This window comes from Sciurus carolinensis, chromosome 8 (assembly GCF_902686445.1).
Source record: "Sciurus carolinensis chromosome 8, mSciCar1.2, whole genome shotgun sequence".
NCBI classification, from domain to species: Eukaryota; Metazoa; Chordata; class Mammalia; order Rodentia; family Sciuridae; genus Sciurus; species Sciurus carolinensis.
In genome coordinates, this window is record NC_062220.1 from 59,325,316 (window position 1) to 59,340,260 (window position 14,945).

General features: G+C 34.6%; 1 protein-coding gene across 13 annotated transcripts in view; it reads left to right on the forward strand.

Moving 5' to 3' along the window:
- The window catches only part of Cacna2d1 (calcium voltage-gated channel auxiliary subunit alpha2delta 1), a 460,852-nt gene that overhangs the window by 371,238 nt on the left and 74,669 nt on the right, over window positions 1-14,945 (forward strand). For all 13 annotated transcript variants that reach the window (XM_047560214.1, XM_047560216.1, XM_047560218.1 and 10 more), the window contains 2 exons: window positions 3,485-3,643; window positions 8,941-9,045. In XM_047560214.1, coding sequence (XP_047416170.1) covers window positions 3,485-3,643; window positions 8,941-9,045 — 264 coding nt within the window. The remainder of the gene's footprint in view (window positions 1-3,484; window positions 3,644-8,940; window positions 9,046-14,945) is intronic.

The following is a 14,945-nucleotide window of genomic DNA, read 5'->3' on the forward strand; positions in this document are numbered from 1 at the left end:
GTGCTCATTTTCAGCATATCTTGTATCTTCATGATGATTCATGGTTTAAGTAAATCAGTTAATAACAGTTCCTGTAACCATTACTAATAATTCTCTATGGTCAGATGTTTCCTATTAATCTATTGGCAATCTTTAAGAATCTACCAATCTAAAGAAATTCTCACACTCTTTGTTTTCAAAATTGTCTAAAATAAGATTGCAACAAATTATGAAAGAATGGAAAAAGCAATGCATGAGACTATGGGAATGGTCATTTGGTTGATGATATTAAGTCTTCAACATCTGCATTTTTAGAAAACAGTAAAATATATTGGAACTTTTTTCTTAAATATCTGATGTACCTGAATGTGTGTTCCAAAAAAAAAAAAAAAAAAAAAAAAACTGAAAAAGACATGAATTATTTATCTACACTGGACATTTTACTTCCCATGTCCTCGCCACTCTCTGCAGACCTTACATTTGCCGGTTCACCTTTCTCCTTGTGCATTAAAGAAGACAAAAGCCACAAACAGCAACTCTTGCATCTTTAGGCCTCCATGTGCCTGTGCCTGCTTCCATTCTTCTTTCTTACAGTAATAAAAGTGACATGCATTTTCCTATAGGGATTCTCCTCAGTGTGCCATCTGAATCCCATCCTTCTCAACTTCCCCCTAGGTTGTTGTTAACCTCTTTTCTATTTCCTGCCATCTTTTTCTTCCTCCTCTTTTCACCATCAGTTCTTTGTGTTGTGGTGACTCCTCACTTTAAAGAAGTCTTCCTTGACCCCAGGTTCCCCTGACAGGTACCACCCAGTGTATTTTTGCTGTGCTCTGCCAAGGTGCTGTGAAGACTTGCCTGGGCACAGACTGCCACCTTCCATCTGCTCTGTCCCTTCAGGAACTGCCCACCCATTGTGGGTGAATTCAGTGGCAGTTATGACCTTGTCATCTCTGTCTCTGAACTATGTCTTCCTCTTGAGATTTCTTTCTTTCTCTCTCTCACTTCTTTCTCCAAGAAACTAAGAAACTCCGGATTTCCCTCCTGCTTCTCTGGGAGCTCGCTCAGTTTTCTCAGTCTTCCTGCTCTGTTTCACTCTAAGTCACGTGACTTTAAGCCACATTTTTAGGATCAAACCTCCTTCTTTTTTTCTTGAATCTTTAGTCACCTCTTCCTTGAGCTGCGTGCTGTAGATGTTATTTCTTGACGTCTCCGCTCTCCTATCTCACATCCATGGAAATCTCATCCAAAATGGAACTTCGCTTCTCTTCCTTAGTCCTCAGTTATCCCTGAACTGGTCATTCCTCCAGATACCCAGAGTCTGCCAGAAACCTGGCAGTTACTCAAGATCCTGTTCTGTTACTCATTCACATGTTGAATCCACCACCATATCCTGTTCATTCTCAAAAATACATCTGAGGCCTTCCTTTTCTGACTGTCTCCATGAATAAGAAAGCCACTAAATATTTTCAGCGAGATGACTACAACAGCCTCCTGTCTTTTCCCTACTAGAAATTTTGCTTATTTTAAATCTGTTTTTCCACTCATTTCTTTAGCATTTTCTTTAGACTCCACATGATCTAGCCTCTGCCTTTCTTTGGTCCTCATATGTTTCCTTAAAAGGCTTCCCCCCAACTCCATATAATAATTTGGGCCTTAGAGTGTGTTGTGCTGTTTGCCTGAAATGTTCATTTCTCCATGTTCCTTACTGGGACATTTCTCTGGAATCACAGGAAATGCCATGTCTGAGGGACATTTCCGCCCCAGTTATTCAAAATCCACATTGGAAATGCTTCCCCTGATATCGTCTCCCAGAGCACACTATTATATTTCTTTATGGAACTAATCAATTATCGTACTACATTGAAAGGCAGCCTGGGAATAGTTGGAACATAGATTCTTGTGCCACCATGTACAGTTGTCACTTGGTCTCATCATTATTAGTCATGTGACTAAGGACAACTCATTTAACCTCTACTAAAGTTTATCAGGGATCAAGTGGGGATAATGATAATGCTTACCTTATAGGGCATTTGCAAAGAGGAAATGATTATTGTTTTTGTAGTGTGTATTAAATGGAGCACATAGTAAATACCATGTAAGTGTTTGCTTATGGATATGTGGTCTATGTGAGTGTGTGCGTGTGTATGCATGAATAATTTGCTTCAATCTGAAAGCACAAAACTATTACCTCCTATCATTCTTGGCTACTAGCAAATATTTGCTTCACAAATAGCTAATGAATTTTGAGTGTATCTTATAATTAGTCTCAGTGATCTTCAGAGAAAAAAGAATGCTGCACTGTATTTATAAGAATTTGTAATCACTTGTGCCCCACACATTCAAAGCACTGAATTGTATGTCCTTTGATCTGAAAATAACCTTCAAAATTTTGTCTGGCCAGTTCTCTGCCTTCAAGCAAGTATGTTTTTTATTCCAGTTTTGAACATGTAACAATCTGGGCCCCAGTAGCCTAAGGAATTAGCACAAGGTATAGTTAATAAACTCTAATCCGATTTCTGTGGCTAGGGAGACTGAGGCAGGAGGATCAAGTTCAAAGCTAGACTCAGCAAAAGCAAGACACTAAGCAACTAAGTGAGACCCCATTTCTGAATAAAATACAAAATAGGCCTGGGGATGTGGCTTGTGGTTGAGTGCCCCTGAGTTAAATCCCTGCTACCAAAAATAATAATAAAAAATAAAAAATAAAAAATAAACAGCGGGAGCTTTTCATCACAATCCTGGATTGTGCAGTATTCCTTTTGTTTCCAGTGAACTATGTGAATGCACCTTATAAAACAGTGAAATTACTTTTTTGGTTATTCATAACTTTTCAGTTTGGGGCAGGTATCATCAGAGAGTTATGGTCCTGCCCTCTCATAATCTCTTATTACTGAGAGTGTTACCCTTCACAGCAATAACTACCTTCGGTAATCTACTTGCCCTTCACTTACCTTTACCATCCCCATGTTCCTTGTTTATATCATTTAGAGAGTGTTGTTTATAAAAGGCTACTGGTTGATCCTGATTCAGATTGCCTTCTGGTTTGAGCCATCAGAGACTCTATCTTTACATTTCAAAATCATTTCAAAATCACCCAGTGTCCTCTTTTTCTAACCAACCTTTTCTGAAAAAAGATAATTAAAAATCCTTACCTTCCCCTTCATCCTGGGCAGGTATCTCATAGCATTTTTTAATGTACACTACATATCATTGTTTTTGTTTTTCTCAAATTGATCCTCAAATTTTAGAACTGGAAGGGACCTCACATAACTCAAATTTATAAACAGGGAAACTAAGATTAGGAAGGTAACTGGCTCAGGGTTAATAGTATAAATTGGCGGCTTAGATGGAAATTACTATTTGATCTTTGGCCTTTTGTTACTTGGACACTCTTTTGAAAGAGAAAGCAATGCAGTGAGGTTGAGACGCGTAAGAACAAATTTGTTGAAAATTTTATGTTTGATCTTAATGTTCATTTATGCATTTTCTTTTTTATCTTTTGCAGTTCAATAGCAATGCTCAGGATGTAAGCTGTTTTCAGCACCTTGTTCAAGCAAATGTAAGAAATAAGAAAGTGTTGAAAGATGCAGTGAATAACATCACCGCAAAAGGAATAACAGATTATAAGAAAGGCTTTAGTTTTGCTTTTGAACAACTGCTTAATGTAAGTAGCGATACTGTGCCCTTTTCTCTGAATTGTTATATCTGAATTTCAATATCCTGGGAGTTACTGTCTTTAAGTTTCCTTAACAGTGCCGTTTTTACTTGTTTAGAAACCAGATGTACCAGATGGACAGAAACTGCAGATATGTACAGGAAGTAGCAATCTTTGAACTATTTTTATTTTTAAATCCAAAATTCAAAAGCGATGTACACCATCAATCTTCTTTTTCTTCTAAATCACTTTCCCCAAATTATGTTATTAAAAAAATCTTCTGTAAGCTAATGTTTTGACTTACTTTTGTATAACCAAGTGAAAATGGGTTGGCCTATGTAGAATGTCATTTTTATCTCAATTGCTACAAAATTTATCTGGATACTTATATTATCAGTCATCAAATGCTTACTAAAAACATTTTAGTTTTAACTATCTTGTGTGGATATTTAAGTTTCTTGTTCCTAAATAATCAAAAGATCCAAATGGTAGAACTTAAAGTGAAAAGAAAGACAAATTTCGCAACAGGAATTCCTTCTCAGCAAAGACTTGCGTACATTGCTGTTGGAGGTCTGCCCTTAGACTGGAAGACCCTAGCATACTTCCTGCCCCATGGTATAGAAGCCAGCTCACACCATGGACAAGTATCTTCAAATGGCCATGTCCTCTATTTCATTCTATGGTACTTGCATTTTGCATCTCTCATGAGAAGTTACTTTTACAAAGGTTGAAAGTGGGGACCTGTCCTCTCTGTACCTTGATTTCCTCGCTTACAAAAGTGGGTGTCACCACAGCTCATGTACAATAGAGCTGTGGAGAGGATGGTCCAGAGAACATAGCACATAGCACACCACCTGCAAATGATGGCTATCCCAATTGGTTTGGGATTCATGATCATTGTTACTATAATTGATGATCAGCCCAGGGTTGTTGTAGTCAGCTTATCTATCCTATAATATTTGCTGAGTAGTTTTCACTATTAAGTACTTTTTAATTTCCTGTCATAGTGCTAGGGCTAGAATGACAGGAGAAAAGACCATCTGCTCTCAAGAAGGACTAGTCTAACTCACTGGATCTCATTCACATCATGATGGGAAAGTGCTCTTCCATGGCATTCTCCATGTTTGCTGAAGCAGCACAGAGGAGAAACGCCTCCTGTACCCCAAGGAAGTTAAGAAAGGGTAGCATTTCCTTGAAAATGGAATTTTGAACAGTACGTAGGATCTACAAAGGTAGATGAGAGAGGGAAAATCATTTCAAGAAAAGAATAAGAAAGTGTGGATTAAACAGATGAGACAACATGACATATTTTTAAAATTGTGACTGGTTTGGCATGGTTGGACTGTGAGCAGTATGGGAGTGTAGTTTCTCTTGTGCCATGACGGGCTAGCTCATACGTGGGGTAAGGACATGGAGTTAAGAACCAAACTCCGGGAGTTGGGTGGAAGCAGGCTTATGGCGAGCAGCCTGCAAACTCGTTTATTGTGGGAACAGCTATACATTTTATGGGTTTCTTGCCCAATCGCAATGTGCTACGGGGAATCAGACCACCAGGTTCCTATATGGGTTCCCTATATGAGTCAATTTGGGGCAGTTCTTTACTTTCCTGGGTTGCCAAAGCAGAACGCTCCTCCCTGCAAGTTTTCCTTACACACTTGGACGTTCACTGCTGCCAACCAAGAACTAGGATTTCTCCCAACATGGGAGCAGTGACAGAAATGGAAAAACTGCCAGGCATCAGTCTGTGAAGTGTGTAGGAGCAAACTAAAAGCTCATAGCATGAGAGGGGCACGTTGAGGGGTGTTCCATGTGGAATCTATTACACTATCCTGGGTGGGAGTACAGGCAGAGGGAGGGTGGGTGTACCTGATGGATGGCACAGGAGGGGTTGCTGAGAGTGAGAGGGACTCAGGTGACCCAAATTCTCTGAACTGGACAGCTAGGCAGATGGTATCACAGGAACCCAATGGAGGAATGTGGGGTAGAAATAGCTCATTTCAGATATGTCCAGTTTGAGGTCAGGTTTTATTTTATTTATTCAAGTAAATATGGAAACTGGAAAATAAAGATGTTCAACAGGGGAGATTATCTTTGGTGAAATGAATATGCTTAATAAATAATGTATGTTCATTAATAAAAACTAAATTCTCAAAACTTCAAAATTCAAAGGTAATTTATCATTAGATTGAGATATATTTGTCCTCTAGTAAAGGAATATGAATTTTCTTTTCTCAAATATTATGGCTTATCTTATTCAAAGTTGAAGCATATTCAGTCATTTCCTCCAAATACTTATGTTCTTATTATCATGCTATTCCATTCTATTTTTTCTTTGTCCTTTCAGATTTACCTTTAAAATCACAGATGCAAGTATCAAATAGAATCACACATATTTTTAAATTAGAAAATAAATGTTAAATTAAGATTTGCTTTACTTTTCAGTTGTGATTTCATAAAGTATTATTTTTCAGGTTTTTGTTGAGTGTGTGATAGATGCTATGCTATGTGCTGGCCACACAGGGAAAGAACAGAATTTGTTCAGTGATATCACATTGAAGCATATTAACAACACCATTGATTGTAATTTTATTGAAATTATCAAGTATTTTGCTTAATTTGTTCAAAGACATGTTAACTATTGTGACTGTGTGATTTTTACATAATTGTAAACCCATAGAAAATTTGCTATGATATATATTACTCCTACCACAAATCCTAAGGAGATTACTCCTAGGAAAAATACTGCTTTATTTGTTTTGAAAGTAAAACATTTCTTGATTTTGCCTACATTCCCATTTTTGTGTGCCCTGATATCTATGACTCCTAGGAAGAGATTTTTAAACAAATAGACAAATACACTAACATTCTCATTCATTAATACTAATTATATATCTAATGCTTCAAAAAAATAAAACTATGACCTGGGGTAAAATTTATTTACCATATCACTCTATAAAACAGTCCTTTAGGTGCATATTATTTTGACCATTTTATACATGCAGTTAAAAAAATGAAATAGAGAAATTAATTTTAACTAGGGGATTTTTAGGCATCTTTCTCATACATATATATATATAGATATATATCTATAGATAGATATATATCTGTATATATTTATTATACTAGGAATCAAACCCACAGGTGCTATATCCCCAGACTCTTTTTAATTTTTATTTTTAGATAGAGTCTCACGAAGTTGCTTAAGGTTCACTAAATTGCTGAGAACTGGCCTTGAACTTGTGATTCTCCTAGCTTAGCCTCTGGAGTTGCTGGGATTACAGGCATGTGCCACTGTGCCCAGCTCACAAACATATATATACATATATATGTTTGTATATATATATATTTAGATATATATATATATCTATATATATATATTTTTTGTGTGTGTGGTGCTAGGGATTGAAATCAGGGCCTTGTGCTTGTGAGGGAACACAAACATATTTTAAAGATAAAATATGTAAAGTTTTATATTATCAAATTTGCAAGTCATAATTATTATTGCATAATAAGTCATCTTCAAAGAACCACCACCTGTAATTCCACAGACTCAGGACACTGAGGCAGGTGGATCTCAAGTACCAGGCCAGCTTTAGCATCTTAGCAGGTCCCAGTCTCAAAAAGTAAGAAAGGACTTGGGAATGTAGCTCAGTGGTGGAGTGCTCTCAGTTTAATTCCCAGTACAAAAAAAGAAAAAGAGAAGAACCATGTGTGGATGTAATAAATGAGTTAATCAATACTTATGTTTTCCCCAATGCTTCATTAAAAACTTTTACTGCCGATGTCCTAATAGCATAGTCGATGAGGTGAGATTGTATGAAACAGGACCTTTTCACCAAGAAAGAAAAATGTTAACTTCATTAATTTTTACATCAGAAAATGGGATTTATCTTGACTGAAAAGTAAGATAAGAATGTGGACTTTAATAAGGTTGGATACCAAAGGAAAATTAATGATTTTTCAAAGCATCAGTCATTTGAAGTCCAGGGCTGTGCCGTACAACACAGTAACTACAATCACATGTGGTTGTTGGGAGGTTGAAACATGGTTGCTTTGAATTGAGATGGATAGAAGTGTAGAATACACAACAATGTTCAGAGACTTATGCTGCAGGAAATAAAGCATGTTATCTTGATTTCGTTTTGAATTAATATTTCAGATGACTAGTTAAATGAATCATATTATTTGAATTAATTCCATATATTTAGTATTACTCTCCTTAGGTGGCTTTAAGAAAATTTAAAATTACATGTTAGGCTTATATTATGTCTCCTTTGGGTAGAACTGAGCTAGAGATCTGACATTGTAAAAAAAAATTGAGCATCTACAAATTAGTTTATTTTTCATCTATAAATTAGTTTATTTTAAGAAAATGCATTTTACAACAGCAGAAAGCTAAGATGATAATGTTGTACCTCAAAGAAATCCAACTTTGCAAGATAATTGTTCACTTTAATGGCACTTTAGTACTAGTTCATTGTTCTTCTGTGTCCAACTCTTTTGGAGATCCTAAAGCTTAATAGGACTTACCACTGGAATTGAATCTTTCAGGAATAGCATATGCAGGCAGGTTGAGAGAGGAGAAAAAAATACTCTGGGAATATCTCAGCATTTACAAAGGAATAAAAGTATTGTATGTTGGAGGGTCAGTGAGGAGTTTGTCCCTTTGGAAATGTAATTGAAAAAAATATAATGACTGAGGAGGGAAGAAAGGAATAATTATTTGGAAATGTATTAAAATTGCTTGAAAACATATTCATATTTTAATATTACTTCCTTGTTTCTGCTAAAAAATTATAGGAGCATAAAATTAACATATGCATTTATTAACTTAAAATCCATCTACTATTCAGTCATTGAGGGATTATTAAGTGCCAGATACTCTTGTAAGCAAAATAACAACACTGAATGAAAAAGGCAAAATATCCTGCTTTTGTGGACTGTACATTCTATTGGTGGAATCCATCAATTAGCACGTAAATAAATAAAACATATACTATGTGTAAAAGAATAAAAAATGATATCCAGAGAAATATAGTCTAGGTGGGAGTTTACAACTTAAAACATAGTTGTCAGGGAAGGTCTCACATATGGGATGACATCTGATCCAAGATGTGAAAGAAGTGAGATTGTGAGATCTGCCTGGGCAGAGAGTGGGCCTGACCTGGTCCAGAAACAGGTTCTCAGAATCTATTTACTGAGCAGACATTTCTCTCATTACTAGCAATCTCTGCCGGCTTTTTCCATATTGGTTTATTTTCCATGTCCTTCATTATCAACAATGGGCAATTGTTTTGTTTTAACAGTATAATGTTTCCAGAGCCAACTGCAATAAGATTATCATGTTGTTCACGGATGGAGGAGAAGAGAGAGCCCAGGAGATATTTGCCAAATACAACAAAGATAAAAAAGTGAGTGTAATTTTATAATATTTTTATTTTAATGTTTAGGTGGTTGTTGAAGAGATAGTGGTGTTGGTGGTAAGGGGAAACTTTTGTTTAAAGACATTAGACCCAATTGTATAGTCACATAAACTATGGGTTGGGAAATATAATATTTTCATAGGATACACTTGTAGTATGTGACTAATATGTTAGTGAAATAATTTGGACTTGTTGATCCTATTTTATTTTTATGCGTAGATTCTAAATAAGAAAATATTATACAAAAAGAGAAATCAGAAGGTAATGGAAAAACAGGAACAATTTAAGCTCTGCTTGGGAAAACTATTATGTAATTTAATTATAAGACATTATAGTATTACTTAAATTTTCTAAAACACTTTAAAAAAAATCTCTGTAGATATTCTGTATATGTTCAAAAGCCCAATTTACAACAAGAAAAAAATGCATCTGATTTTAAAACTGTTAAATTTTAGGGAAAGATTTAAGGCCAGTCCTTTTGTAGGCATAATATTTTAAGAGATTTCAGTCTCAATAAGCAATGAAGATCATGAAGATCAGCATTTTGTAATTGGAATATATTGATTTCAATGTTTATTTTACTGCAAGAGGAAAGCTTTGTAGCAAGAGGGATTTAGCTAACCTGTTAACACCCAAAGAAGAATGAAATTATGACATTTGCTGGATTCATGATCATTGTTACTGTAATTGACGATCAGCCCAGGGTGGAGCTGGAGAATATCATACTAAGCAAAATAGGCCAATCCCAAAAACCAAAGGATGAATGTTTTCTCTCATATGTGAATGCTAACTCACAATGAGACAGGGGTTGTGGTGTGGAGGCAAAAGGAAGAATACAGCTACTTTGGATTAGGGAGAGAGGAATGAAGGGAGTGGAGGAAGTCTGAGGTAGGAAGGGTAGTAGAATGAATCAGACGTTATTACCCTATGTGCATGTATGATTACACAACTGGTGTGATTCTACATCATGTACAACTAAAAGAATGAGAAATTATACTCCGTTTATGTATGATGTATCATAGTGCATTCTACTATCATGTATAACTAATTATAACAAATTAAAAACTGTATCTTTTCTAGCAATCCTCTATCAGCTTATTTCTATTTTCTCACTGTGCACATTTTATAATTAGACAATAATTCTCAGTCTTCTTTCATAAAAGACTGGAAATCCATAAAGAAGAGGTCAGAAATTATAATCTATTTCTTGTGTTTCAAAAATTATGCATTTATCCACAAGAAAACTTCAGAGTTGAATGCCAATTTGCTTTGCTATTTTTTCCTCTCCCTTCTTTTCTTTTTATTAGACAGTGACTCACTATGTTGCCCTGACTGGCCTTGAACTCGTGATTTCTTGCCTCAGTCTCCTTAGTAGCTGCAATTAGAGGCTTGCACCCAGCTTATCACTTTAGAATTTTTGCCACTTTGTAAGATGTGGGTCATTACTAGCTTTGCTGGACTGTATTTTATGTGTTTGAGGAAAACATGTTGTTTATGTGTTAAAAAGATTGAAATATGAATTAATATGCTCAGATTGTTTAGCAGACAAAATGTTGTATGCAATGGGATATAGTTCTGATGAAAATTTTTGGAACACTTTGAAATACTCCAGTGCTTTTTAGCCTATGTGCACTTGAAAGTGATCAAAGAATTGAAATCATATACACACACATGTAACTTGAATTAACCACAAATCTTAATATTGAATTCCTTGCATACTGTATATGCTATCATGTCATACTGTTTAATTCAAGGTTTAAATTATTTTTAAATTATCTATTGATTGAATTGGAAAGAGAAGCCTTTTTTTTTTTAAGAAAGTTGATAAATGGAATGAGTTGTTAATAGAGTATGATTTTCAAGTGATAATCTGATTCTATGAATATTTTTGGAAAATTATCAAAATTAAAAGTAATGGGAGGATACAGATACATTAATCAGAGATATAATGGGCATGTCTTATATTATTTCTCATGTTCCAAAATTCAGAGCAGTCCTCCTTAAATGGAGATGTCCCTCATACCTCCCTCCCTCCTTGGTCTTGTTTGGATGGTCAACCTCTGATCCCACAGTGTACTCTACAGAGCTTGTATGTGTCCCTCTCTGCACTTTACCCATAGAATCTATCCTTTGTCCCCTTCTGGATTACAAGGTCTTACATTTTGGGTCCTGTATCTCATTTAACTTTTTTTTTTAATTTATTTTTATTGTAAACAAATGGGATACATGTTTTTCCTGTTTGTACATAGAGTAACAGCATACAATTTGCATATTCATACATTTACATAGAGTAATGATGTTTGATTCATTCCATTATTTTTTTCCTTCCCCCCACCCCTCCCACCTCTCTTTTCCCTCTATACAGTCCCTCCTTCCTCATTTAACTTTTGTCTTTAGTCCTCCAGCCAAGAATACAAATTTTGTGATAGTTCTCAATATATGACAATAAATGAATTGAGACTATCTCACAAAAGTTGGAAGCATCAGTTCTGTTATAGAAAAAAATTCATAATTATAAAACATAACTGGGAAAGTAAATATTCTGCTCATTGAAATAATCTTAATCTAATATTTCCATGTTTTAGAGAACATAAATTTAACAAGTTTAACATAAAATTCAACTGCATTAATATTATAAAATATATTTATTTCAAAAATTAATTAATCTTTGAAGAGAAATGAAATCATACCAATTTTTTTTTAACTAACCATGACAGAGTGAAATTACAGTTTAATAGCAGGGGAAACAGTCTGCAGTATGACATGATTTTATATGTGGAAAAGTTTAAAGACTCCATAAACAATCAAACAAAAGCCTGATAGAACTGCTAAATTCAGTTAAGTTGCATGATACAAAATCAATGTTAGTTGGGTTTCTATACTCTACTTATGAACTATCTGAATAGAAATTATGAAAACCATGAAATTTTGATGAAAAAATTAAAGAAGACATAGCAATTGAAAAGCATCCCATGTTCATAAATTAGAAAACTCAATATTATTAAAATGTTCCTAGTACTCCAAGTTAGCTGCAGGTTGAATGCAATCCCTGTCAGAATCCCAGTGCCATTTTTGTTTTTAAGAGAAATAGAAAAAAGCAATTTTAAGATTCATGTGGAACCAGAGAAGACCATAAATCACAAGCTGTCTTGGATCAAAGAACAAAGCTGGAGGCTTCACACTTCCTGATATAGTACAAAGCTACAGTCATCACAACAGAATATTACTAGCATCAAGACAGTCAGATAGATGGAACAGAATAGAGTGCACAGAAGTAAGTCCATGCCCATATTGTCAACTGATCTTTGACAACAGTGTTAGAGATATACATGGGGAAATGTTTGTTGTCTCCTCATCAAATATTGGGGAAACTGTATACCCAAAAGCAAAAAATAAAAAATGAAGTTGTTTGCTTTTCTGACAACATACTCAGAACTCAACCCAAAATGGATTAAAGATTTATAGGTATGTCATAAATCTTAAGTCTTAAATGATTATAGTGATTTAATGAGTATGACAAAAAAGCCCAGAGAAGTGAGACTGTATCCAACTAAAATGTTTCTGCCCAGCAAAGGAAACAATTAATGAAGTCAAAACACAATCGACAGAATGGGAGGCTATTTTCAAACCCTTTGTTTTATAAGGGGTTAATATACAAAACATATATGGCACTTTTAATACTCAATAACAAAACAAACAAAAATAAAAGTAATAACTTCATTGAAAAATGGACTAAGAACATCAATTAGACATTTCTTCAAGGAAGATATACAAGTTACCCACAAATATATGAAGAAACTGCTGATGTATTTGGTCATCAGGGCAAATCAAACCCATAATGAGTTATTAGAATAACAATTATCAAAGAAAAAAAGACAACAATATTGGAGAAGTTGTATAGAAATTGAATCCTTTGTTATGATGCCGATGAGAATGGAAACTGATTAGCCAATCAAAAAAGATTCAGAAGTTCCTCAAAGAAAGAAAAACAGAACTACTATAGCATCAAGGTATCTGATTTCTTGGGATGTATCAACAAGAATTGAAATTATGATCTTTAGGAACATTTCTATGTTCACTGCAGCACTATTTAAAGTGTTTCAGTTGTGGAAATAACCTAAATATCCACTGACAGTTAAATGGGTAAAGAAAATACAGTCTATATATTACAATGAAATACTATTTTGCCTTAACATAGAATTAAATTCTATGTAATGATAGGGTTGAATTTTGAAGATATTATGCTAAGTGAAATAAGCCATTAAGAAAGAGATAAATAATACATTTTTCCACTTACATGAGGTATCTAAAAATAGTCAAATTCATACCATCAAAGAGTGGAATGTTAGTTTCCTGGGGCTGAGGAGAGGGGAGAAGGGGTGTTCCTAATCAATGGGTATAAAGTTACAGTTAAACAAGATGAATAAGCTCCAGAGATCTGTTATGCAACATTGTATTTGCAATCAAATAATGCATTACATACTTAAAAAATGTTAAAAGGGCAGGTCTTATGTGTTCTTACCATAATAAAATAAAAGTTAAAAAATATCTAAAAATTATAGTCTTAAAGTTATGTGAGTCAGGCCCAGTGGCGCACACCTGTAATCCCAGTGACTCAGGAGGATGAGGCAGGAGAATTGTGAGTTCAAAACCGACCTCAGCAATTTACACAGGTCGAAGAATTTAGTGAGACCCTGTCTCAAAATAAAATATAAAAAGGGCTGAGGATGTTGCTCAGTGGTTAAACGTCCCTGGGTTCAATCTCTGCACACACACAAAAAAGTTATGTGAATTTTTTAAAAATCTGAAAACTACTGTCTGAATTCTACCTTTCCCCCAAGTCTCTCCTTTGGCATTAATTCAGTTGTTGAATGATTCATTATTTTCATTTTTCATCCATATGAATCAAAAATCATCCAGAGCAACCAAGGGAGGTGTGATGAGGTTTATCTGGAAAACTGCTGAATGAGGCTGTAGATACAACATGATTTAATGAAGCCAAAATTTCGAGAATTAGAACAAAATGTTTGGGTTTTATGTGGAATGAACTGCTCTTGGGAATTAATCTACCTGATTATAGATAGGTACAGCTTTAAATCTGAATCCATGTTAATCTCTTCACACAGCTGTTCCAAATTAAAGCACATTCACTTTCTAATCTTTACCTGCAACAGTACCATTTCTCAGGGCTGAACCATGTGTACAAGACCTCCTCAAAAATGGTGCCAAAACCAAAATGAACTCTATCATAAAGTCCAAACAAATGAAAAAGAAAAGTAAAACCAGACACAGAGTTGAAAGATAATTCCCAGGACTAGCAAATTAAATATATTTGATTTTCCATGTACTAGCAAAGGGTTGCTTAGCAATACACACTTAGGATTACCTAGCCAGCTAGGAAATAGTTCCCTTTGCTAAATTTTCAGAATTAATGAAAAAAAAAAGGCATTTAAAATGGATAATTTTTTTTAAATACCTAGTAAATTGAGTAAGAAGAACAAATGGGAAAAAAGCATGTGATAGATGTGGAATAATTTTAAAAATAAGGATCACATAACTAGAGTTTAACTTAGAGTGTGTATTGTCATTAACTCATTTGGTTTTAAGGAATATTTTAAATTATGAGAAAATCTTTCCTGTGTTACTTTCAGGAAGAAATATCCTATAGTCTATAAAAGTCTAAATCAAGTTACAAATGGCTGAATACCATAGTCAGAGTGAATATTATCACTTTTTCAACAGATGGTAAGAAAAATAATTCACAGGAAATAATTCATTGCATCCTCTACTAGCTCTCTGCCTGACTTTTGCATCAGGCAAAAATGAAGCCTTCAAACATATGATAATGAAGAACCTGTAGCATGTAATGCATTTAAGATCATTTAACA